This window comes from Oncorhynchus mykiss, chromosome 5, assembly GCF_013265735.2.
Source record: "Oncorhynchus mykiss isolate Arlee chromosome 5, USDA_OmykA_1.1, whole genome shotgun sequence".
Taxonomy (NCBI): domain Eukaryota; kingdom Metazoa; phylum Chordata; class Actinopteri; order Salmoniformes; family Salmonidae; genus Oncorhynchus; species Oncorhynchus mykiss.
In genome coordinates, this window is record NC_048569.1 from 26,877,448 (window position 1) to 26,901,380 (window position 23,933).

Below are 23,933 nucleotides of genomic sequence, written 5' to 3' on the forward strand. Positions count from 1 at the left end.
TTATGTTAGATATTTGGCCAGGCCCAGCACAGTATACACGCCGACCGCAAGGGGGCGAAATTAGAACGTAAAGGAAGTCAACACTACCCTCATCTGGGGGAAAAATGGCGGCTTCGAGGAGGTGCAACGTGAGTTCGGAAAACTTAACCGTAAATGATGTGAAAACACCTAAAATAGACATCAACGGTAAAGTAGATCTGATTATTCAGAGCAAGAAACATGCCAACGATGTGTTCGACGTTCTTGAGTATCTTCAGGTATGTAACTCAACAGAAACGGTCTAATGTGCGTGTTCAATGTTAGCTTTGCCTCTTGGTTTTGGAAAGCTAGCTAGCCCCCCCCCCCAATATTTGGCCCCATGGTTCTCATGGTGATTGACGATATATATTACATACCAATGCACATTCTCCCCACTTTCATCCTCAGTCAGAGAAAGAGAAGAACGTTGTTTGTGCGATTGATGGATGTACTAAACTGTTCAGCACGTTGTTGGAGAGGGGAGAGCTGTATGTTGGGCAACTGCCCAAAGAAGAGTTGCTGATTGGTGGTGAGTATCAGTTTTGCTCTGCAACCTCAGATCTGGCAACCAGAAAAAAAGGTATACTAAAAATATATATAAACGCAACGAGAAACAATTTCAACAATTTTACTGAGTTACAGTTCACATAAGGAAATGAGTCAATTTAAATAAATTAATTATGGTCTAATCTATGGATTTCACATGGGTGGGAGCCAGGCTCATCCACTGGGGAGCCAGGCCCAGCCAATCAGAATGGCTTTTTCCTCACAAAAAGGCTTTATTGCAGACAAAAATACTCCTCGGTTTCATCAGCTGTCTGGGTAGCTGGTCTCGGACTATCCCGCAGGTGAAGAAGCCGGATGTGGTTGTGAAGCCGGTTGGACGTACTGCCAAATTCTCTAAAATAACGTTTGATTCAGCTTATGGTAGAGAAATGAACCTTCAGTTCTCTGGCTACAGCTCTGGTGGACATTCCTGCAGTCAACATGCCAATTGCATGCTCCCTCAACTTGAGACAGCTGTGGCATTGTGACAAAACTGCACATTTCAGAGTGTCCTTTTATTGTCCCCAGCACAAGATGCACCTGTATAACGATCATGCTGTTTAATCAGCTTCTTGATATGCCACTCCTGTCAGGTGGATGGATTATCTTGATACAGGAGGAATGCTCACTAACAGGGATGTAAACAAATTTGTTCACACAATTTGGGAGAATATTCTTTTCTGTGTGTGTGTGTGTATGGATCATATTTGGGATCTTTTATTTCAGCTCATTTAAAAAAAATGTTATTTAACCAGTTAGGCCAGTTGAGAACAAGTTCGCATTTACAACTGCGATCTGGCCAAGATAAAGTAAAGCAGTTCGACACATAGCAACACAGAGTTACACATGGAGTAAAACAAACATACAGTCAATAATACAGTAGAAAAATAAGTCTATATACAATGTGAGCAAATGAGGTGAGATAAGGGAGGTGAAGGCAATAAATAGGCCATGGTGGCGAAGTAAATACAATATAGCAATTAATACACTGGTAGATTTGACAGATGAGTGTGCACAGTAGAAATACTGGGGTGCAAAGGAGCAAAATAAATAAATACAGTAGGGGAAGAGCTAGTTGTTCGTACAATTTATAGATGGGCTATGTACAGATGTTGTGAGCTGCTCTGACACCTGGTGCTTAAAGCTAGTGAAAGCTCATGAAACATGGGACCAGCACTTTACATGTTGCGTTTAATATTTTTCTTCAGTATTTCTGTGGCATTTCCTCACCAAGTACAAGGACAACATATGTAGTCTGTTTGGGAAAGTCTTTTGTTCAGTTACATCTATAGAGTTAGACTTTGCAACAAAAAAAACAAAAAAAACCTTTAGGTGTCTTGTTGCTTGGGCCTCAGGCTATGCCGGTGATTGACTTTTTGTGTCCTGGCAGGTGATCGCAGTGCGGATGAGAAGTACTGCATGTTCATGCGTCACCGATACAACGGTTGTTTGGAGCTGCTGCTGGAGCACATCAGCCATGAATCATACCAGATTAAGGCGAGTTACTTTTTTGTCAACACCAAAAGTTCATTGTTAGGGCCAGGAGGGAAGACTGGCTTGGTCCCAGATCAGTTTGAACTCTTACCTACTCCTTATCACTCAGGAGGATAGGAGTTTGCGAGAGAACAGAAACACTGGCAACCAGGCTAAGAAAACTCTAGGCCCTAGTTAGTCCCAATTGTGGCACATAGGGGAAAAAAACAACTAAATGTCCCTTGTCGGTCACGAATGTTGTATAAAATTATATTTGAACGTACTCTGCCGATTGGCCATCAGGTTTGTCTTTCAGTGGGTTGAAATTTGACACAAAATATCCACAGGAAACTTTTTTATTAAAACGACTTCAAAACGCAAGTCTCAGTCTGTGGCAATCAAGAGTTGTTTGTTCTTGACCTAAAGCACGTGCACAAGACGGAAGTACATGCACTAACTGAAGTCTTGCAGGTGTTTACATGGTTTTGCACATGTGCTAGGGGTATACATTTCAACAGCAGTACTGGCACTCTAAAAAGTCTGGTAAGTAATACTTTTCTGTGGATATTTTGTCAAAAATGTTGACCCACTAAAGGACCAACTGCACAGACAACCGTTTAAGTAAGTTAAAATGTTATTTTATTTAACATTCTGGCTTGTAATTAAACTTTTTGCAGTGCTTTGTTTCAGACTGTATACCAGTAATTGGTATCTCAGTCTGATTTAGGCACTAGAATAAAAGGTCAGCTGCTTCATAAGTTCTGATTTTATTAGTGCCTGGTGTTTTTCTGGGGTCTGGTCACACGGTAAAGAAAAACCATTGGTCCTAATCATTAGTGACGTGTGGTGTGTGTGAAATGTACTTATTTTAAATGAAAGATTTAGTCATGTTGTGTGTTTGGGCTGACGATGCTATTTATTCCGATGCAGGAGAGTGCCCTGTGTGCACTGATGCAGTTTGCCTCCATGGAAGGAAAGTTCCCCCTCCAAGACTTGGACTGGAGTGAACACTACAGCTTCCCAAGAGAACTCATCCAGGTAGGGGTTTCAATTAAATACTGTACTACATGTTAGTTGCCTGGCACAAATGTTGCACAATTTAAACTGTCATAAGGGTGCATTTGCGCACCAAAGATGCAAGTTTGAAACTGAACCGCCTGTATTTATGCCATTTATGAGCCGCTTTTATTCAAAGCAACTTAGTCATGTGTGCAGACATTGTTAGTATTTGTGGCACCAGCGGGAATCGATCCCACAATCTTTGGCGTTACAAGCGCCATGCTCCACCAACTGACCCATACCTGTTACATTGAGATTTTGTCTGTAACGATCCGTTGCTCTGTGAACAGGCAGTGGTGGAGCGGCTGCTCTCTCAGGAGGAGGATATGGCGCTTCTTATCTCCAGATTTCAGGAGTACCTGGATATGGAGGATGTGCGTTACTACGTCATGAGCTCTGTCCGTGAAAACGTGGGCAGGGTGATGGACAAAACCAAAGGGGTAAGCCCCGCCAGGACTAATGTCTGTTTGGAGGCTCTAAATGAGATGGTGTAAAGTAACTTGTTTAGGTGTTTGTTCTATAGCAGTTATGTATTTTTAACATTCTTGACTATTTTGTCTTTAATCACCTCAGTTGACTTGTGCTCCACGCCTTAGCTCAAGTGTTGGGCTGTCATATCTGATTGATGTTGTTTGTTTAGAATGGTCTTGTCTTGTCTCTTCAGGCAGTGATGCCCATTTACCAGAACAACGTGTTCACACTGCTGTCCAATATCAACATGCCTAGCCAGGAGTCAGAACTCACCAACTACCTGGTCAAACAGGAAGGTCAGCCTGCTGTTTTGCTCTTATTCTATATATTAAAATGAAAACAATGCATTTTTAGTAACTTGTATGCAACATGTTCTTAAAATTGTCCATATTTTTCAATGGGGAAGGTGCATAAAGATGGAGGCCCCCGTGTACTTAGCACAAATGCTTAGTTCGCCGTATTGTACATTGCTCAGCTTTTTTTACAGCATTAGCACTGTATACATGGCCCGAATTCTAGCTCCAAGACAGTAGCAATTTGAAAAAACAAAAAAGTAAATTGTGCTGGTTTACTGGTACATTGAACCATGCTGTGCGCCGTAGTTTAAGAACTCTGTGGGTAGTGTTAAAAACAATGATGTCATTTCTGAATTCCTCCATCTTTATGCACCATCACCATTCTTGTGCAAAGGTGCCATTAAATTATCCGAGTGGCTGAGTTGCCAAATTCTCTGGATGCCTCTTCAGCTAAACACCTGAAGCTTCTGTGTATGCGTGGGATTCTCTACGCACAGATGTGTTTTAGCTGCTCAGGAGCGATGATCGGACGTCTTTGTCTGGTGTAGCCGGCAACCTTCGACATGTTGTAGAAAAGATTATTTAACAAACTTTGTCTGTTGTAACAGTAGGCTATTATAAAACGTAAGCACAACAGACAGGCAGTCTAAATAGCGATTTCATGTTATTTTTTCATCATCATTGCAAACATTGGCGAGGCAGACAGGCAGTCAAAGTTGTAGTGTTTTTTTTGTTGGGGGGGGGGGGGGCTTAAGTGAGAAATGTGAAGGGAGGGTGAGCAGCAGCTACGGAGAAAAAGGTGTGCGTAAAATAACACATACACAGAACGTGATTCGGTTCTTTAGCTCTGGGGAAGAAGCTTCCAGACTTCCTTCTGTTGCGCAGCCTCAGGCTTAACTTATTGTGTGATTGTTTGCCCCTTGGTTCATTTTACAGCTAAACATGAAGACTGGAAAGCAGCCAAACTAAAAGTAAGCAAAGCCCCCTATCATCTGGAGAAAACATGCTTTTTGTGTCTCATGATTTGAAGTATTGCTATAACTGTGAATGTAATGATTATCTCTCCTTCCCATCAGGAACACAAGCGTACCTTTGAGCGGTTGTGGCTCGGGTTTCTGAAGTATAAGGTATAAGATCCACTTTAACATATAGACCACCTTTGAACTTGTCTTTTGTTCCAGTCTAGAGTCCCAGATTTTCAGTCTCATGTCTTTCATACCCTGTAGTTGCCCAGCAGCATGTACAAGAAGGTGCTGGTGATCCTCCATGACTCCATCCTGCCCCACATAAGCAATCCCACAGTGATGATCGACTTCCTGACTGCAGCCTATGATGTTGGTGAGTTGAGTTTCCATAGTTTGTCACCTATAGAACAATCTGACTAGATGCCACACTGTACTGAAAGAGAAGAGTACTACGAGAAATATATTATTTGTGGTGTACTGTAACCATACGTGTGTTAGAACGTCTGTAATACAGCCATACTCATCACCCAAAGTGGCATTCTGTGTAGCTTTATTTTGTACGACTGGGAAAGTTAATTCCTTGTATATTGTTTTTTCTGTGTCTGTACAGGAGGGGCAATCAGTCTGCTGGCTCTCAATGGCCTGTTTGTGCTCATCCATCAGCACAACCTGTGAGTATTCCACACTCTTAGTGCAGAAGGTACTGAACCAGCAAACATGGTCTTCCTCAGCTTCTGAAGGTTTAGGTTTTTGCATTGGATGCAAACTATTTAAACAGAGGTAGACATTACCCACTATCATAGGAACAAAAAAAACCTGGTCCTAGCTATTGAATATTTTTACGTTGGAGTTACTTTCCCTCAACACATGAGTCAAGTGACTATTCTAGTAATAACTGTTTAAGTGTGTGCCTGTGTGTTTGCAGAGATTATCCTGATTTCTACAAGAAGTTGTACAGCCTGCTGGAGCCCTCTGTTTTCCATGTGAAGTACAGAGCACGCTTCTTCCACTTAGCTAACCTCTTCCTCTCCTCCACGTAAGACCTCTCTGTCATGTTCACTCCATTAACTATCGATGACTGGCATTTTATCATCACACTTTCTGTAAATCAGTTAACAGTTATCAACTATTTGTCCATGGTGTCTTTTCTTTCTCTCTCCAGTCACTTGCCAGTCTACTTGGTGGCAGCGTTTGCCAAGCGTCTGTCCCGCCTGGCCCTCACGGCGCCACCTGCTGTTCTGCTCATGGTACTGCCCTTCATCTGCAACCTGATCCGCCGCCACCCTGCCTGCCGAGTCCTCATTCACCGGCCTAGTGGAGCAGACGGTAAGTATCCCCATTTCACCCCATACATTCACCTGTCTGGAGATGGGAATGAATTCATTTGATTGTGATGATAATGTTGATGTGGTGGTTTGACATATAGGCTAGGTCTTAAAAAGGCTTTCCAATAGATAGGTTGTTTGACATGGCTTGTCATTTCCTGTGTGTTTGGACAGAAGCCTGTGATGACCCCTACCTGATGGAGGAGGAGGACCCCTCCCAGTGCCACGCCCTGGAGAGCAGCCTGTGGGAGATTCAGGTGTGTAGGGGTATCCAGAGAAACAAGAACATGATACATAGAGATGAACACAGCCAAACTCACTGTGCTCTTCACTTTCCCCTCCTGCTCTCCTGAGTGTAGACCCTGCAGAAGCATTACCACCCTGATGTGGCCACGGCTGCCATGGCGATCAACAAGCCACTTTCACAACAGGAGGATGCCATCAGTGAGCTGCTGGAGCTATCCACCTATGAGGTGAGGTGACATGACCAAACTCTGAATGTCCTTTCGTCCACTTTTTGGTCCTCATGGTGATTCACATTCCCAAGTGGTTTTACTTTGTTGGTGAGGATATTAATCTCAATTGTAATGTCTTATCATTTGTTAGCATGTTACTTTGTCAGTGTTTTGGTGTCTGTCACTGTAAATTGTGTGCATACATGTGTACATGCATGGCTTTGATCATGTTGTTGATGGAATGTGGTTCTGTGTCTGTGCACACAGCTGATGGAGCGGGACCTGAAGCATAAGCAGAGCAAGACTGTGCCGCTGGAGTTTGACCCTGCCACCCAGCTGCTGCAGGGCTCTGGGGGGGTGGGGGTGCTGGGCCTGAACTTCTCTCTAGAGTAGAGACAAACAACCCCAGGACACTCGCACACCTAGCTCTCTGGACCTCACTGTCTCCCCCATATCCCCTTTTCATTCCACATCCACGATTACATATTTCTGTTTGGAATTAGTTGTACCCCAATAAACCTTTCTAGAAAACTGTGAGCTGTGTTTATAATTTAGGCTTATTGTCAGATAAGATTTACAATGTTTTGTAGCTGTTGACTCATTGGTATGAATGTCTGCAATCTCTGTGAGACTGATATAATTTTATACAGAATTTAAATAAGGTTTGACAGGGAGGGAGTAGCACTTGAAAGATACATTCACAACTCTATGCATTATGTCTATAATGCATTCGAATGTGGGCATTGAGAGAAAGTAAAGCAATGAATTAAAAAGAATGGCAGGAATCCACCTTGCTCACATTCGAGTATGTTCTACATTGGCCTCCGTAAGATTGCCCGGCATTCATTGGCTGATTGCATGACTTACTTGTTAACGTCATTACGTTTTCTTGCGTAGCTGCTTCCTGAAGCCCAACACAGCAAAATAGACGATGGTAAGTGAAAATAAAGTAAATATTAGATTTTTTTTTACCTTGTTTATTTTTCGTGAACATTGCTTGTATGTGGATGTATGGACTAATTGCGTTGTGACCGTAAACTCTTATCTCTAGATCCCAGCATATAAAGCATGTTGGTCTGCTAGCTAGCCCGAGATGGATGGATGAACGATGATCACATGACAAAAAAGTGGTCTGAATAACAACGCAGTACTGCTCAAATCAATCACCATTTCAATCTGCATTGGGTTCTACTTTAAATTGGTCATTGTCTGTGAATCTGTGTGATGAGATTGAGTTTGCTCGAGTAGGCTAGCTAACGTTAGCTAATTTCCTTCTCCATGTCTCAGCTAGCAGGTGATTTCTTCATTTTCTCTGGTTGTTTAGCTACCACCATGTCATTTCTCATGCCTACTCATCGCAGCAAGTTACGTATTTAAATTCAGTCATTTTAGTTTGATTTAAACTTTATGGACCTTTTGACATTTTGTGTCAGTGCACAAACCTAACGTTAGTGTTTGGTAGGGGCACTACTATAATCACTCACGCTATAGTTATGATCTTACTTGCAACCCACTAACAATTAAGGCTATCATCTATTGTCACCTTACTAACACTTATTTGTTTGGAATGTTTCCTTAATTTTTTATTTAAGTTTTCACTATTTTCCCACCTGGTTTTATTTTTTAATTTCCTATCTTTGATCTTGCTTCATGTCAATCTCTCCACATACATCCTGCTTCCCACCCCTGTTACCCACCCTACCCCTTCTCCAATCTTCTGCTCTGTATTCAGGCTGGTCACCGGGTAAGTGCACGCTCTCTGTTGGAACCTGTACTCTGCCTGTTCTACCTCTTCTGGAGGCTTGTTTTGCAGACTAATGGAGGGATGCCTGTCATTGTAACACTCCATACCTCGCTAAACTCTAAGGGTTAGCCTTATAATGATGTCCTGGTAATAAAGACATTTTCCATACTAACACACATACACACCAAGAATGTTGCCATGCATTCAGGTGAGGATATTGAGCAATCTGTTTGATACATTTAGAGGCAACTCTAAAAACAAACTGTTATTTTGGGTACACACCCTTTGCTGGATGGTTGGTGATGTAGTATGACCTTTCTAATGTGTGATGTGGAAAAATAAATACGCCTTAATTATTTGTTCGTCGCTGTTCAGACAAACTGATATATCTGTGCGGATAGAGTATTTTGCGGAATGGGACAAGCTTTAGTCCTTGATCAAATTGGCAACAATCTTCTAATTACCATGGAGTATTGATATACCCTACTCGAGAACTTAGTTCTCTTCCAACTCAAGAACCAAAGTTGTGGCATTTTTAAGATGAATTGAAATTCAATACGACAGACTAGTTGAACATTTGCAAGTCACATGTTGAATTTCATTTCCTGAGTTGACTGAGTTTAAATGGTATCGACTCCAAACTTGATGTCATCCTCCTAATGGACAGCCTACATTTTGTAAGTATGACAGCTCCCTCCTGTAACTGCCAACATATCTCATCTCTCCATCCACTGTTTTGATGCCAGTTGGTCCTGGTGTTAGGTGACCTGCACATCCCCCACCGATGCAACACCCTACCAGCCAAGTTTAAGAAGCTGTTGGTGCCAGGCAAGATCCAGCACATCCTCTGTACAGGAAACCTCTGCACCAAGGAGAGCTATGACTACCTGAAGACACTGGCTGGGGACGTACACATTGTCAGGGGAGACTTTGATGAGGTTTTTATATCCGCTTCCCTTATGCTTTATTACATAATCCATTATATCAAAATGAATGTATAATCTTTTAATGGGTAAGGAAAGTGGATGAGCTGTGGTGTTTTCTGCCTTCTCTTCCCTATAGAACCTGAACTACCCGGAGCAGAAGGTGGTGACAGTAGGTCAGTTTAAGATCGGCCTGATCCATGGGCACCAGGTGATCCCCTGGGGGGACATGGCAAGCCTGGCCCTGCTGCAGAGGCAGCTCGACGTCGACATCCTCATCTCTGGACACACACACAAGTTTGAGGCCTTCGAAAACGAGAACAAGTTCTACATCAACCCTGGCTCAGCAACTGGAGCCTACAATGCACTGGAAAGGTAATGGTGGAATTTCTACAAATTAAGCCGTTGACATATTTATTGGGTCATTTAGCAGATGTTTTTAAAGTGACTGCTAACTGCTAGCATTACACTGGTGTGTAAATATGAGCATTCCTCTCCCCTGTTTGGCTTCTCCTCAGCAACATCATCCCATCTTTTGTATTGATGGACATCCAAGCATCCACAGTGGTGACGTACGTATACCAGCTCATAGGAGATGACGTCAAAGTGGAGAGGATTGAGTACAAGAAATCCTAAACCCAGGGCTGAAAAGGGAGGGGTGAGGCAAGGGGTGCTGTCGTTCAGTGTATTGTTTCATTCCTTTCTACCTGCAGCTCCAACTACATAACCACAAAAAATGCTCTACCATAACTGTTTGCTAGCTTAACTCTATAAAGAAATGTATAATATTTTATGTCATCCGCATTGGAATGTGTTCCACCCACCATGTGGTGTCTGTAAAAATACATTTAAAAAATGCAATTGTCACACGCGTTTGCATAATGTCATTCAAATAAATATTTGGTGCCACTTTTTGAATTTTATGTATTGTCATGTAAAATGTCCTGTAAGTACATGTAGCTCCATGGCCTTTTATTTTCCTGTAGTGAGCCTTCTCTTACTAATTTCACCCACAATAAGAATCCCATTTCATTCTCAGCCACCTGTTCATATTAAATTGTAAGACAAAGAAAACACTTTTAGGGATACTTCAGGATTTTGGCAATGAAGTATGCTAGCAGATACCCATAGACTTCCAGTCATTGCGCTAATACTAGTTAGCATTGGCTCGCGAAACTTGACACAGAGACATCAAATGATATCCACAAGATCATCTGACTCTGGGGAAGTAGATAACAGGCCTCATTGCCAACATTCCGAAGTATCCCTTTAACACTTAAAGAAAATTACACCACATGTAAAAACACTGAAAACAAATGAGCGATGCAGTCATATGATTGAGAATAAGTCGTCTTGCTCCCCCATAGACAGTGAGCTCATGCATTCACTCAGTCATCAGCCATTTAACTCCAGGTTGTCTTTTTATGAACACTGATAAAGGCACAGATGTAAGCATGGAGTAAAAAACTGCCTTGAGGACTTTAGTCCTGCTTTTTAGATTTCCTGTCTTTCGACACAGAATAACCTGGTGATGTCCTGTAGGGTTAACAACAGGCAAAAAAAGACAGTTTTTGACATCAGATTCTAAAAAAGTAAACACCATACACCTCATTTGTTGATTGGGGATATTTGGTAGAATGGTTTACCCATATGTCCTTTGGTCCACAATGTGGTCGAGGCGTGGTCTTGCTGTGAATTTTGGAATGATGTTAATTTGTCTCATGACTTAACATAGGTGTTCATCCAACCTCTGGATGCACATCTAGGACTCGGACCTTCTCCCTTATGGAACCTACAAAAAAAAAATGTGAATCCTATGAGCACTTTTCTTATGCCTCAAACAGGTATGACCACCAATCTTAAACATCATCATCATTGTAGTACTTCACTGTCCCCCAACCTCCTTGTAGGATGTGTCCACCATGGTTATAGAGTAACCACTAGTTTTCCCTGTCCTGATGCATCTGTGAAGCACATTTTAGGTCATGTTTCTGGATGAGTTTATGTGCATGCTCTGTAAGCATCAGCAATCGTGGATATGTAATGCTTCTGTCCTGGTGTCAGCCCCAAATGCTGTAGTCTTTTAGCCAAGTGTGACATGCCAGTAGCCTGCTGAATCTTTCACAGACGTGGCCCAGTGATTGCATCGGGCCTGAATTAATTTGCTGCTTTTTGGAGTGGGAATCAATTCTTTAAAATACATTTTCAGTAGTTCCAAGCTAGCGTTCCTAATGTCGTCTGACCCCACATGGACAGCATGAGCCCCCAGTGATTTGAGCCTTCCTACGGCTTTAGGAAAACACTACAACATTATGCATTAATGTCAATATGGTTTTGCTTTCCTACTGAGACTAAGGGTCTGGTTGCCTTGGAGCTTGATGTTGACCAAGAGGAGTGGCCCTAGCAAGAAGAGCGGCTGTAACTCCAAGGGAAACCACTGAACACACTGCTGCCTGCCAATATGCACCATTATTCATTTTGATATTTGAAATATTTTGATGAAGATGTTCCTCACTAATATACTTGCCTTTCCACATAATTCTAATGCTTATTGGTTATTTTGTAATCTCAATTTTCCCGTAAATTTAATGCGCTGCCACAGTCCCCATTAGAAAAACTCGTCTCAGATTACAATCTACACATATCATGATATTGAAAACATGTTGTTTTTCCTAAAGTTACCTCTCTTTGAATTATGAAATTCTACAATAGAAAATAGGTATTTTCATTGTCTGGTTAAAGTCCTTGAATTGACCTATTGAATGTATTTATTGACGAAGTGAATTGACCTATTCTATTACTTTATGTCAATGTTAAATTTAATTGAACGCTATAAACGAATGTAATCTATAACATTTAAATATAACATTTAAAATAATTAATTGTACTATTTCAATAAGGGACATAGACACATGATTAGAAACGTGCAATGTAATTTGTCCTATATAGTGTTCAAAGCAGATAATATTGGAGAATGACATCAAGACCATTATTGCACTGAGACAGCCATACATTTTTGGCAAGATACCATCATCGTGTTTCATCCGATGCACTCTGACATAGTCTTGGCATTTTCAGCAAATATCACCTGTTTTTTTTTTATTCAAAACCAGAAGTAGCAATAATATTGACTGACAAAATCTAAGTTGCTGTCGATTCTTGACATTGACGTGTAGGTAAGATTATTTGTACGCATGCGTGAAAATCTACTGCTCACTCGAACGACAACTTTTGGTCTTCACACAATACCCGTAGTTAGCGAATGTCTTCTGCCTGCAAGCATGTTAGCTGTGAATGTAGCCGCCGACATGGTTTAGCAACATTACTCTTTAATAATTAAGCGACTAAAATTGTTTTGTGTAGTTTCAGTCCTTGGGATATTATAGTATAAATGCCTCGTTATGCTCAACTCGTGATGGGCCCCGCGGGAAGTGGAAAGGTAAGTTAACTAACTAAGCTAGCTTGTTTGTTTTTAGCTAAAGTCGTTAGCTATCCACAACACTGAAACGTTACTGTTAGCTTCAGTGGGTAGCTAGCTAACGTTAAGTGTTTGCTGTTTGTTCCATGTCATTCCAAAATGTAGCTAAACGAGAAGGGCTAGGCTATGCTTTACAATTAAAGGCAATTCACATATTAAAATAGTTATAGTTAGCGCTTGCTAGTTTAGTTGCAACATCCAAGGTCTGAGCTACATGCACTGCCATTGACCATGACTTGTCAGTGTCAGAAATGCAGTTCCAGCACTTTTCTAATGTGCTTGTACTGTAGATGTTGCTTGATTTATCCTATTAAAAGTTATCATATCATCACGTATGTTTTTGCCACAGATATTTCAGTCCGCTGTGGTTTATTAATCTCCCCTATCTGTAGAGTACCTACTGCTCGACACTGATCCAGCATGCAGAAGCCATAAACCGCTCTGTACAGGTGGTCAACCTAGACCCAGCCGCTGAACACTTTGATTACCCGGTCATGGCAGGTAAAACACATCTCTGGGGAGTTCTGTGATAGTCCTGTTTATATTACAATGAGTGGCACTGACTGGTTGTTTTTCTACCCTCAGATATCCGGGAGCTGATTATGGTGGATGACGTGATGGAGGATGAGTCACTGAGGTTCGGCCCAAATGGAGGGCTGGTGTTCTGCATGGAGTACTTTGCCAACAACTTTGACTGGCTGGAGGAGAGCCTGGGCCACGTGGAGGATGACTACATACTGTTTGACTGTCCTGGTAAAGTGCTATTCATAGAGAGGGGCAAGGACTTTGATGGATCTGATTTTGAACATGATGATCATAGTTGTTGAGAAGTTTGTGCTGATGTTGTAGTGAGTGGTATTAACTAAAATTATGACGGGTTGTTGATGTCTGCAGGTCAAATAGAGCTCTACACACACCTCCCTGTGATGAGGCAGCTCGTAGAGCAGCTCCAGCAATGGGAATTCCGTGTTTGTGGCGTCTTCCTGGTAGACTCGCAGTTCATGGTGGAGACCTTCAAGGTAATCTGGCCACTATTAACCCACTTTATTCCTGATCATGCTGCCTTTTACTCTGTCAATAATATGCTCTGACAGTAGTATTTGAAGTTAATTGCAATTTTCTCCCATCCCAGTTCATCTCTGGTATCATGGCTGCTTTGAGTGCCATGGTGTCTTTGGAGATTCCAACAGTCAACATAATGACTAAAATGGACCTGCTGAGTCCCAAGGCCAAAAAGGAAATTGAAAAGTAGGTGCCAGAATGAAAGAATTCCTCCTTTTTATGTGTTTATCTGTCACAGTGGTCTTTGTTTATCTGATTTTGTGTGTCTGGCTCTGAATGCATCCTATGCACATGGTTAGCGGACCTGTATTGGCTGACACTGACAGATCTCACTCTCTCCATGCAGATACCTGGACCCAGACATGTACTCAATGATGGAGGACAACTCTGTCACCATTAGGAGCAAGAAGTTCAAGAAGCTGACCAAAGCCATCTGTGGCTTGGTAAGTTCCTGCTGTGCACACAGCCACGCTCAGAGAAAAGGCAGCAATGGTGTTAATGATTTTGAATGATTTCTGAATTTGGAATTCATTTAAAATATATATATGTTTGTTTGTTTTCCAGATTGATGACTACAGCATGGTGAGATTCCTGCCATTTGACCGCACAGATGAGGAAGGCATCAACATAGTGCTTCAGCACATTGACTTTTCCATACAATACGGAGAAGACTTGGAGTTCAAGGAGCCAAAGGTAAGTACATAAAAATCCACTATGTGGACTGAAACGTATGCCTAGTGCTTAACTATAATCCTGCTTTTGGAAGTAATGTACTACATTTCTAAGTATACTAAGTGCGCTCCCAACTACTTAAAACCTTTCACTCACTTTACTTGTTTTTCTGTCCTTAGGAGCCTGAGGAGGAGCCTGACAACACAAATTATGATGATTTATTTCAGGACAAAGTAGAGGACTGAGAGGTGACATAAGAGGCCCAGAAAGAAAAGAATAACATTTGATGGTCAGAGGGAAATGTTAATTGCAGTATCATGCCACATAATTATTTATTTATAGACTTATTATGTCTGTTTAAAAATGTTTTAGTTATCATTTTAAGATTGTGTATAGTGTATTGTGACCCTGATATTGCAACCCCCTCCCCCCCCGTGGAATATTTGGATTATATTTTTTTTGAATAAAAACTATTGTAAAACAGTTTTCACACAAGTATTGCTATGAAAATGTTAAATTGGCACCACCCTGTGGCCATTCAAATATTATACACACCGCATCTGTCTACTTCCTGTAATTCTGTTGGGTGGGACAGGCGGAAGCAGTGTTCTGGCAAACGAAACATTTTTATTTTGCTTGGTTAAAAGATTGACATTTATTTCTTAAAATGCCGGTAAGTAAATTACAATATTATGACCACCTCTTAAATGAACAACCTTTATCAAGTGTGTAGTAATACTGAAATTGGATTAGTTGTATGATAATTGTGCGTGTATGCACCCTAATGATGTACAGACGGTAGAATTGCTAGCTATTGGTGATGCCTTTACCTCACCAGAAGAAGTTGGCTACGTAATTTGATGTACAATATTGCATGATAGTGAGACAGACTAGTTGCCAGTTTAAATGAAAACTAGCAAATTAACATGTTAGCGCTTGCAGCTAATATGGCTAATTTCTAAATTAGCTAGCTAATCTGCTCTTTTGTAACTACTAGTATTATTGACAGCTATCAGGTGCACTGGCTTCTCATCTTGTTTATTTTTTTTATTTAACTAGGCAAGACAGTTAAGAACACATTCTTAATCTCACGAAAGGGCCATTATACTATACAAACATCAACTTTTTCAATTTGCTTCGCAGGCGTACCACTCTGGCTTGATGGATGGGGACACCAAGATGGTGGGGAACATGGCTATGCTGCCACTAAAAACCCAGTTCAAGGGCCCTGCAGCAAAAGAGAGTACGTTTCAGCTTGCAAACTCGTACCATCCACACATGGTGTTTAGAAAAATAGGCTACAATAATGGACAAAGTTCATGTGTGATACGAACAAGTATTCTGTGATTTTATAATTGAGCTATCCATACTCTCAACCTGCACATCAGTTTTTTTCATTCGCTTCTGACTTTGGTTGCCTGGTGGGGCATGTTTCTTCCTTATTTGGTGTCATGAGTCAGTCGCGTGTTGATTCTCTTTATTTTGAAGAACTTGTCCATCATTCCCTAACTTCCTGTATACTCAATACTCGTGTTATTTCAGCCAAAGATTCTGACATCATTGAGGAGGCCATCTACTATTTCAAAGCCAACGTCTTCTTTAAGAATTATGAAATCAAGGTAAAGGAAAACTGAATTATTTTATTGTCTATGAGTAAAATGGTGACTGTAAAAGTAGTCACCTGACATGTAAGGAATACTGTCTATGTTGTAATTAAGTTACTTTTTATTTTTTTACAGTACCTATCATTTAGGCCTCTTGCTACAGTGCTTTGGCCCTAGTTTTCCAACATGCCCCAGCCTGCCTCTGAATATTGACACTACAATATCGGCAATACAATCTTCTCATAGCTCTGTTAGCATTCTAACTAAGTTGGATGGTGACTGAAACTAGGCTCTGCTCGCATACACCTATTCATGTTGTTATCAGATAACAGATAGACTAAAGTCAGTAGTAATGAGAATACAAAAGGCTTGGTGTATTCTTGGAGTTAACAACCTGTCCCCCTTCCCAGAACGAGGCAGACAGGACTCTGATCTACGTCACCCTTTACATTTCTGAATGTCTGAAGAAGCTACAGAAGGTAACTGAATCTGATTTGATTGCCAACATGATTTTCAAATGAACTAAATGGCTAATGAATCCAAATAACCGCTCCCTAAGTTATAGAATGTTAGGTCCTCAGAATAATGCAAAGAAAGACATTTGTATTGTGAACTCCCCTCCCAAATTCTTTGTTACAGTGCAGCTCCAGGGGTCAGGGAGAGAAGGAAATGTACACTCTGGGCATCACTAACTTCCCCATCCCTGGAGAACCTGGCTTCCCGCTCAACGCCATGTATGCAAAGCCCAGCAACAAGCAGGAAGAGGGTAAGGAGCATTAGCACAAGTCCTTGCAGGATGAGATGTGGGAATGCCAGTAGTACGTTAATCACTTATTTTTAATTGATCTTATTGGTTTCTGGTTGTCCCTGATCAGAGACAATGAGGGCGTACCTGCAGCAGATCCGCCAGGAGACGGGGCTGAGGCTGTGTGACCGTGTGTTTGACCCCCAGACAGACAAACCCAGCAAGGTGAGACTAATATTTGACTTCCCTATCTGTCACACTAAATCCCAAGTGTACTCAAGTACTAACATTGACAATAAAGTGAAATTGCAGATTACTTAATTGGACTGTGACCTTTTTTTTTTCAGTGGTGGATGTGCTTTGTCAAGAAACAATTCATGAACAAAAGCCTTTCAGCTCCTGGACAGTAGACAACTCAGGAGTGCTGGAGGTTATTCTAAACTAATGTGAGGCAGATGGATTTTTCGGGCCTCCACTTTCGTGTGGCTAAGATGATTTTATACTGAGAGTACATGGACGTGCTATTGTTTCATTGATCACGTTAAACTGGTGCTTAATGTGTCCCTGTTGATCTGAGAAAATGTAAGAACAGCATTGTATTTTTCTTGTTAATTGTGTAAATCAACACTTTATTGGGCTCAAGTTATAGACATTAACTGTGGGTGTAAATGCCTACAATTTCACGTCACACAGGTGAATGGGTAGAACTATTGAGCTACAAGTTTTATTTCTTGTCCATCGCCACTTCCATTAGATATATTGTGTTGCGGAGGGCCAGTCTAATGTCTATACTTGAGTAAACATTTACCAAAAGTGGCATCACTTCATTCATCATACACACAAAACAAAAAGGCTGAGCCAAATCTAAAATTACTTGTGTACATGAGGGCAAACTGACATGTCCCTAAAAATCTAAGCTATAACAGCAAGGAGAATCAAGTACAGTACATATTTACAATCAAATTTTAGATGATCTTTATTACAAAAAATATTCTCTGTTCATCATGCTAATGTTTTTGGTTTATCCCCAAAAATATTGATCAAACACAGAAGAAATGTATCCAGACAGATGTTGACATCACTGGAGACAGTTTCCTTTGCTTACAGGAAAACAACTTAAGGCAGCAGAGTGTATTGACCTCTTTGAAAGGACTTTGCAGAACACTTGAGGGGATGGGCTTCCAGGGGTATAGAACGGGCAACGAAAGCCTTTGTTGGTAACAATCTCTTCAAATACTCTGAACTCCAAAATTGCATAAGAGACAAGTCTAAAATAGATGGCTCAGTGGCAGGTTGAAAATAAAGAATAAGCTCATCAAAACAAATACATCTTGAATTGTCATGATCATCTAAATAAATAAGTATAAGGTGAGAACTGGACAATAACCATGAGGGGGATGTTTATCTACACACATTTACTTGACCCTATTTACACAACTAAAGAAAAGGGTTGGCTTTTTATTCCACATCTTCCTAAGAGCAGAACACGGGTGCAAAAGTCTTTATTGAAGAGTGACATGATGTATCCGCCAAGGTAAAAATTTCAGCTAAAAAAGAAAAAACAGTTAGCTTGCAGACATAAAATATAACAGACAAAGGAGCATCAAGACTGACTAGGAAACACAATGGAAGACTATTTAGTGACCAACCAAGGCACTGAATGGGTCTCACTTTCTGCAACATGAGTGTGAAATTATAGCTGTGTGGATCCAGAAAGGAACTCACTGGGTTTGTGTCGAGGAGGGGGCCTAGTCAAACGCCATCTCCTGACTCTTTCGTACACAGCGAGCGACCTTCCTTTTGAACTCTCCGCAAGGATCCTCTCTCCATTCCTTCTGCAGGGCACAATACAACTGTACATCAAAACCCTGGGTTTAACAATCACTACAATCAACTAAATGGTGGAGTATCCTTCACCACTACCAAATATCAAGACAAATCATGAGCAGTGAAATTTCACATCGAGACAATAAAAACAAACTAGCACCATAATTTCAGCTTTTTCTAACTGAATGGAACGCATGTTTCCCCTGTCTGTGAGGATGTATGTTTGAATTTATGGGACTTAACGGCTGCGTCCACGTTGGCGGGTGAGTCGCCGTTCGGGTCGGCCAGCATGGAGATGACACTGATCATGATGGTCTCTACAGTGTGGATGGGCAGCCAGCGCTCCTCAGGCTTTTCATAGCCAAACTTGTCTTCTCCGGGCTCATGCAGAATGGAGATACACACGTCACCATTCTTTGCCACTGAGAGAGGGAGGAGAGGGGGAGGACACAAACACAGATCTTTGGCTAGATGTATAGCACATGAAACAAAACTGAAGACGAACTCAAAATGTCAAATACATTCTTCTGTACGGATCTGAAACATGGATACCTACTACGAACATGCTGAACAAACTAAAGTCATTCATTAAACACCATCTTATTCGACTTCTGGGAGTCCACTGGCCAGACTGCATCAGCAACATCTGGCTGTGGGAAATTAAAAAACAGGTCCCAATAGAAGCACAACTTAAGAGGAGGAAGCGGTGCTGGATAGGACACACACCAAGAAGAAACAATAAATCAATCACAAAACAGGCCCTAACATAAAACACATAAGGCAAACGCTAAATAGGAAGACCTAAAACCACCTAGAGACCAAGCACAGAGCAGATGGTCTGACATCGCTAGGCCTAGAGAGGATAGCACATTTTATTTTTAACCTTCATTTAACCAGGCAAGTCAAATAACAAATTCTTATTTACAATGACAGCCTAGCAAGAGGCCTATGGGGGCGTGCTGGGATAAACAATTTAAATGTAGGACAAAACACACATCACAACAAGAGACACCACAACATAAGAGACCTAAAGACAAAACATGGCAACACAAACATTGTTAGGCACAGACAACAGCACAACATTTTAGAGACAAAAACATGATGCAGCCACAAGTATCAAGAGTGTAGAGATGGAGATAAAACTGTCCAGTTTGAGTGTTTTTTTGCAGCTCGTTGCTGTGGCTAGCTGTAGGGAACTGAAAAGAGGAGCGATCCAGGGATGTGGGCCTTTAACAGAATGTGACTGTCAGAATGGGTGCTGGAAGATGAGGGTTGCTGTAGGCATCTCAGACAGGAGGAGTGAGGCCCAATATGTTTTTTATAAATAAGCATCAACCAGTGGGTCTTGCACCGGTATACAGAGAGGGCCAGTTTACAGAGCAGTACAGAGTGCAGTGGTGTCCATTGGTGGAAAATCTGATGGCCGAAGAGTAAAGAACACCTAGCCGCTCGAGAGCACCCTTACCTGCCGATCTATAAATTGTCTCCACAATCTAGCATCTAAATCTGGGTTAGTTTGGCAGCAGGTGTGAAAGTGGAGCGAGCACAGAAAGGGATGAAAGCATTCCACGATGGCTTATGTTCCACAAGGAATACAAAAGGCCTAAGTAAGTAAGAATTGCACATGAAACCAATTACCATTGGGATGCCATATTTCTGTGATGAACTTCATCTTCGGGGGCCTATGAGGGTAGTCATGGGGAAAGGTCAGGTAGGCTTTAAAGAAACCACCCTCACTGTAAAGAGAAGATGAGACCATTTGCAAATCAGATGGACGGTAGCAAATGACTTTTCCAAACACACAAAGTTAGTAAAACATACTCACAATAATGTATCTTGAGGGCCAATAACGACCACCTCCCACTGATGGATGTCATCATCGTCTATGAGACCGGCAGAAAATCCCTCCACGGGGTTCTTGTTGAGTTCTAAAAAGATTAAACAAACACACTGACGTTACCCAATACCCCAGCCTGGAAAATGTGCTTTACTTGTAACGTTAGCCGTGCGTGTTGTCAAGCTTTTCTCAAACATCCTACTGGAATTCAAATAACTTTGTTAGTTAGCTAACGAGTTACAATGGAAATGTATGTAGTTTTAGACAGCTGGCTTTGAAGTGACGTACCTGGTACACTACTCCACAAGCCTTAGCAAATTAGCTACTAACGTGTTAACGTTACTATCAATGTTGTGTTTCGCTAGTTAACTAGCCAGCTTGCTAGCTAACTACAAGCAAAGAAGTGGTATGTCACGCGTTAGCTAGCTAAACATTTATCAGCTGTGAATTTGCATTGCGTAGCTAATAGCTGTAAATAGCTAAATTGACATATTCAATACAAGCAAAAACCAGCATAATTCGACTACTAAGTGATTAGTCACTAACGTTATAGGTAGAAAGTTAACGGTAAAAAGCGTGGTAGTTTAACGTTAAGTTAGCTAACGGTTGTGTAGCGAGCTATTTTACCTGCCAGTTGTTTTCGAAGCAGCAGTGATGATTGATCAGTCATTTTATGTGGATTAGTTGAGCTAACTAATATAGACAACGACCTGACCTAACTCTAACATAAAATATAACACAACAAAGAATTAGAGAGATACCTAACTACAGTAGCCTGCTTCCGATGTTAGAATAAGGCCTATTTGGTTGATCGTTTCGCGCAGGGATGCACAGCTTGTTACACGGCTAAGCTAGCAAAAGCCCCACACAAACACCGCATGCGCCTTGCTCGTATTCTTCTTCGAGGTTTATTGGCAGACTACACTCATTAGATGTATTGCCGCCACCTATTCTACGAGGTAGTAAAAATACCCCAAAAAACAAAATATGTTTTTGGATGAAAAAAATCATACTAATTACCAACAACAACAAAAACACTAAGCAAATGCACGCACATTTCAAACAAAACACTGTACTCCTTCAGTTGGATTTAAATGCCTATTCAGATCCATACACAGCACAGCAACCTCTTCATTCAGTAGTCCGTGTAACATTTCGGCTGTAAAGACCCAGAAACCTATTTGCCGCTTCTAATTAGATTTTTGATTCGTTTGTTGCGTTCACTTGCACTAGTCAAAGTCCACCTTCTTCACTGTTCGTGTGTCGGGATCCTTCTCCTAGATGGCATTCACTCCAGATGTGGGACATCCACTACCATCTCTACTCTACTCACCCCTTCAGCAATTTTCACTGTCTCTACATATAACACCTGCTTGATAGTCCTGAGCCTAGCTACTGCGACCTTCATCCTTACAGGGCACTCCGGGGATTTGGGAACGTGATTCCTTTCACAACTACAGAAACATGCTTAATCTGACTCTTCAACTACTACACATTTATTTATTTACACTTTCCACGTGTCCAATTTCTGTACATAGGGTCTCACAGAATATTTCACATACCCAACTTTTACATAAATCGGGAGAACCACTTCATCAAACGACAGGAAAACCGATAGGCTTAGTTCCTTCTTTCCGTCTATCATTCGATTTAAGCGACGTGCATCTACCACGCCTGTAATGCTATCCCCAAAAGATAACACCTTTAATCGGTGCCCTACTCTGAAACGCCAAGAAGAAAGAGCAAGACATGTGCAATAGTTTTGTCCCCGTCCCTGTTTAGGTAGAAATACTGAGGGATGTGTAAACCACTCAAATACAAAACTGTGGTTGCAAAACTGACAACCCATGATATCACAATTATAGTTTTAACCAGGTTTTGAGGCCATATAGTGTTTGTTTACATTTACTTTGCTTCCTAACATTGGAGTAAAACAAGCTTATATGTTGGGTTCTGATGGGGTACAACATTGATCTAAGCTCATGAGACATAAATTATATTCTTCCAGGATCAATGAATGGTGATTTATAATTAATTTAGAAGTCCTAAAATGGATGTAGCAAGATAAATCATTTTAAATTTCTTCCATTACTGCAAAAATACCTTTAAACAGCTGAAGGAAAGCTACACAATATTTCTTCATGGAACATTACCTTCTTTATATCTTGAAATTATAACATGCCAATGGATACAATTACACTGAACCAAAAATATAATTGCAACGTAAAGTGTTGGCCCCATGTTTCATGAGCTGAAATAAAAGATCCCATACATTTACCATACACACCAAAAGCTTATTTCTCTCAAATGGTGTGCACAAATGTGTTTACATCCCTGTCAGTGAGCATTTCTCATTTGCCAAGATAATCCATCCACCTGACAGTTGTGGCATATCAAGAAACTGACTAAACAGCATGATCATTACACAGGTGCATCTTGTGCTAGGGACAATAAAAGGCCACTCTAAAATGTGGTTTCCTCACACAACACAATGCCACAGATGTCTCAAGTTTTGAAGGAGCATGCCATTGGCATGCTGACTGCAGGAATGTCCACCAGAGCTGTTGCCAGAGAATTTGATGTTAATTTCTCTACCGTAGGCCACCTCCAACTTAATTTGAGAGAATTTGGAAGTACGTCCAACTGGCCTCACAACCGCCAACCACATTTAACTACATCAGCCCAAGACCTCCCCTTCCGGCTTCTTCACCTGCAGGATGGTCCAGCCACCTGGATAGCTGATGAAATTGTGGGTTTGCACAAGCAAAGAATTTCTGCACAAACTGTCAGAAAACATCTCAGGGAAGCTCATCTGTGTGCTCATCATCCTCACCAGGGTCTTGACTTGACTGCAGTTTGTCGTCGTAACCGACTTTAGTGGGCAAATGCTCACCTTCGATGGCTACTGGAGCTGGAAAAGTGTGCCCTTTACGGATGAATCCTGGTTTCAACTGTATCGAGCAGATGGCAAACAGCTTAGCGTGTATGGCATTGTGGACGAACAGTTTGCTGATGTAAATGTTGTGAACAGAGATCCCCATGGTGGCAGTTGGGTTATGGTATGGGCAGCCATAAGCTCCGGACAACAAATACAATTGCATTATATCAATGGCAATGTGAATGCACAGAGATACCGTGATGAGATCCTTAGGCTCACTGTCATGCCATTCATCCGCTGCCATCCCCTCATGTTTCAGCATGATAATGCATGGCCCATGTCACAAGGATCTGTACACAATTCCTGGAAGCTGAAAATGTCCCAGTTCTTCCATGGACTGCATACCCACCAGACATGTCACCCATTGAGCATATTTGGGATGCTCTGGATCGACAGCATTGTTCAATATCCAGGAACTTCACAGAGCCATTGAAGAGCGGGACAACATTCTACTGGCCACAATCAACAGCCTGATCAATTCTATGCAAAGGACAT

The 23,933-nt window shown here is 41.4% G+C and overlaps 5 protein-coding genes across 7 annotated transcripts; 4 read left to right on the plus strand and 1 right to left on the minus strand.

The window, feature by feature from the left end:
* The first annotated feature begins 68 nt into the window (after positions 1–68).
* Positions 69–7,145, plus strand: noc4l (nucleolar complex associated 4 homolog). Its single transcript, XM_021602278.2, has 15 exons — positions 69–257; positions 427–547; positions 1,955–2,061; positions 2,968–3,075; positions 3,387–3,536; positions 3,761–3,863; positions 4,800–4,834; positions 4,940–4,990; positions 5,090–5,201; positions 5,439–5,499; positions 5,754–5,864; positions 5,991–6,154; positions 6,328–6,410; positions 6,513–6,626; positions 6,876–7,145. The coding sequence occupies exons 1-15, from the start codon at positions 105–107 to the stop codon at positions 6,999–7,001; spliced, it is 1,599 nt and encodes a 532-aa protein (XP_021457953.2). The 5' UTR covers positions 69–104; the 3' UTR covers positions 7,002–7,145.
* A 294-nt stretch (positions 7,146–7,439) lies between these two features.
* On the plus strand, positions 7,440–10,198 carry LOC110523521 (vacuolar protein sorting-associated protein 29). Of its 3 annotated transcripts, XM_021602279.2 has the most exons (5): positions 7,454–7,542; positions 8,341–8,352; positions 9,099–9,290; positions 9,415–9,650; positions 9,794–10,198. In XM_021602279.2, the coding sequence occupies exons 1-5, from the start codon at positions 7,540–7,542 to the stop codon at positions 9,909–9,911; spliced, it is 561 nt and encodes a 186-aa protein (XP_021457954.1). In that variant the 5' UTR covers positions 7,454–7,539; the 3' UTR covers positions 9,912–10,198. The 3 variants fall into 3 exon arrangements, with proteins under 3 accessions (XP_021457955.1, XP_021457954.1, XP_036833054.1); XM_021602280.2 differs by lacking the exon at positions 8,341–8,352 and having other exon boundaries at positions 7,440–7,542; XM_036977159.1 differs by lacking the exon at positions 8,341–8,352 and having other exon boundaries at positions 7,525–7,557.
* A 2,328-nt stretch (positions 10,199–12,526) lies between these two features.
* atpbb (ATP-binding domain 1 family member B) lies at positions 12,527–14,973 on the plus strand. The gene is given in 8 exon segments (NM_001165158.1): positions 12,527–12,714; positions 13,146–13,254; positions 13,339–13,506; positions 13,648–13,772; positions 13,886–14,001; positions 14,162–14,258; positions 14,380–14,508; positions 14,667–14,973. Coding segments are annotated over 8 exon segments (858 nt in total). The 5' UTR covers positions 12,527–12,666; the 3' UTR covers positions 14,733–14,973.
* Positions 14,974–15,024: 51 nt separating this feature from the next.
* On the plus strand, positions 15,025–17,649 carry LOC110523522 (actin-related protein 2/3 complex subunit 3-B). The gene is made up of 7 exons (XM_021602281.2): positions 15,025–15,160; positions 15,631–15,730; positions 16,030–16,106; positions 16,502–16,570; positions 16,731–16,857; positions 16,967–17,061; positions 17,184–17,649. The coding sequence occupies exons 1-7, from the start codon at positions 15,155–15,157 to the stop codon at positions 17,244–17,246; spliced, it is 537 nt and encodes a 178-aa protein (XP_021457956.1). The 5' UTR covers positions 15,025–15,154; the 3' UTR covers positions 17,247–17,649.
* A 145-nt stretch (positions 17,650–17,794) lies between these two features.
* Positions 17,795–21,426, minus strand: LOC110523523 (ubiquitin-conjugating enzyme E2 G1). Its single transcript, XM_021602282.2, has 6 exons — positions 21,128–21,426; positions 20,489–20,591; positions 20,302–20,399; positions 18,907–19,085; positions 18,562–18,671; positions 17,795–18,383 (listed from the first exon to the last, which is right to left on the minus strand). The coding sequence occupies exons 1-5, from the start codon at positions 21,168–21,170 to the stop codon at positions 18,585–18,587; spliced, it is 510 nt and encodes a 169-aa protein (XP_021457957.1). The 5' UTR covers positions 21,171–21,426; the 3' UTR covers positions 17,795–18,383; positions 18,562–18,584.
* Between the last annotated feature and the right edge of the window lie 2,507 nt (positions 21,427–23,933).

Excerpts from the sequence above, each read along its gene's own strand:
- LOC110523523 (XM_021602282.2), bottom strand. The coding sequence starts at position 21,170 with ATGACTGATCAATCATCACTGCTGCTTCGAAAACAACTGGCAG. Across the intron at positions 20,592-21,127 it reads GCTTCGAAAACAACTGGCAG|AACTCAACAAGAACCCCGTG; the intron begins GTAAAATAGCTC and ends TAATCTTTTTAG. Across the intron at positions 19,086-20,301 it reads AGAAATATGGCATCCCAATG|TGGCAAAGAATGGTGACGTG; the intron begins GTAATTGGTTTC and ends TCCCTCTCTCAG.
- LOC110523521 (XM_036977159.1), top strand. Across the intron at positions 9,291-9,414 it reads TCAGGGGAGACTTTGATGAG|AACCTGAACTACCCGGAGCA; the intron begins GTTTTTATATCC and ends TCTTCCCTATAG. Across the intron at positions 9,651-9,793 it reads GCCTACAATGCACTGGAAAG|CAACATCATCCCATCTTTTG; the intron begins GTAATGGTGGAA and ends GCTTCTCCTCAG.
- LOC110523522 (XM_021602281.2), top strand. Across the intron at positions 16,571-16,730 it reads GTCTGAAGAAGCTACAGAAG|TGCAGCTCCAGGGGTCAGGG; the intron begins GTAACTGAATCT and ends TCTTTGTTACAG. Across the intron at positions 16,858-16,966 it reads CAGCAACAAGCAGGAAGAGG|AGACAATGAGGGCGTACCTG; the intron begins GTAAGGAGCATT and ends GTCCCTGATCAG.
- noc4l (XM_021602278.2), top strand. The coding sequence starts at position 105 with ATGGCGGCTTCGAGGAGGTGCAACGTGAGTTCGGAAAACTTAACCGTA. Across the intron at positions 4,835-4,939 it reads GGAAAGCAGCCAAACTAAAA|GAACACAAGCGTACCTTTGA; the intron begins GTAAGCAAAGCC and ends CCTTCCCATCAG. Across the intron at positions 5,202-5,438 it reads GACTGCAGCCTATGATGTTG|GAGGGGCAATCAGTCTGCTG; the intron begins GTGAGTTGAGTT and ends GTGTCTGTACAG.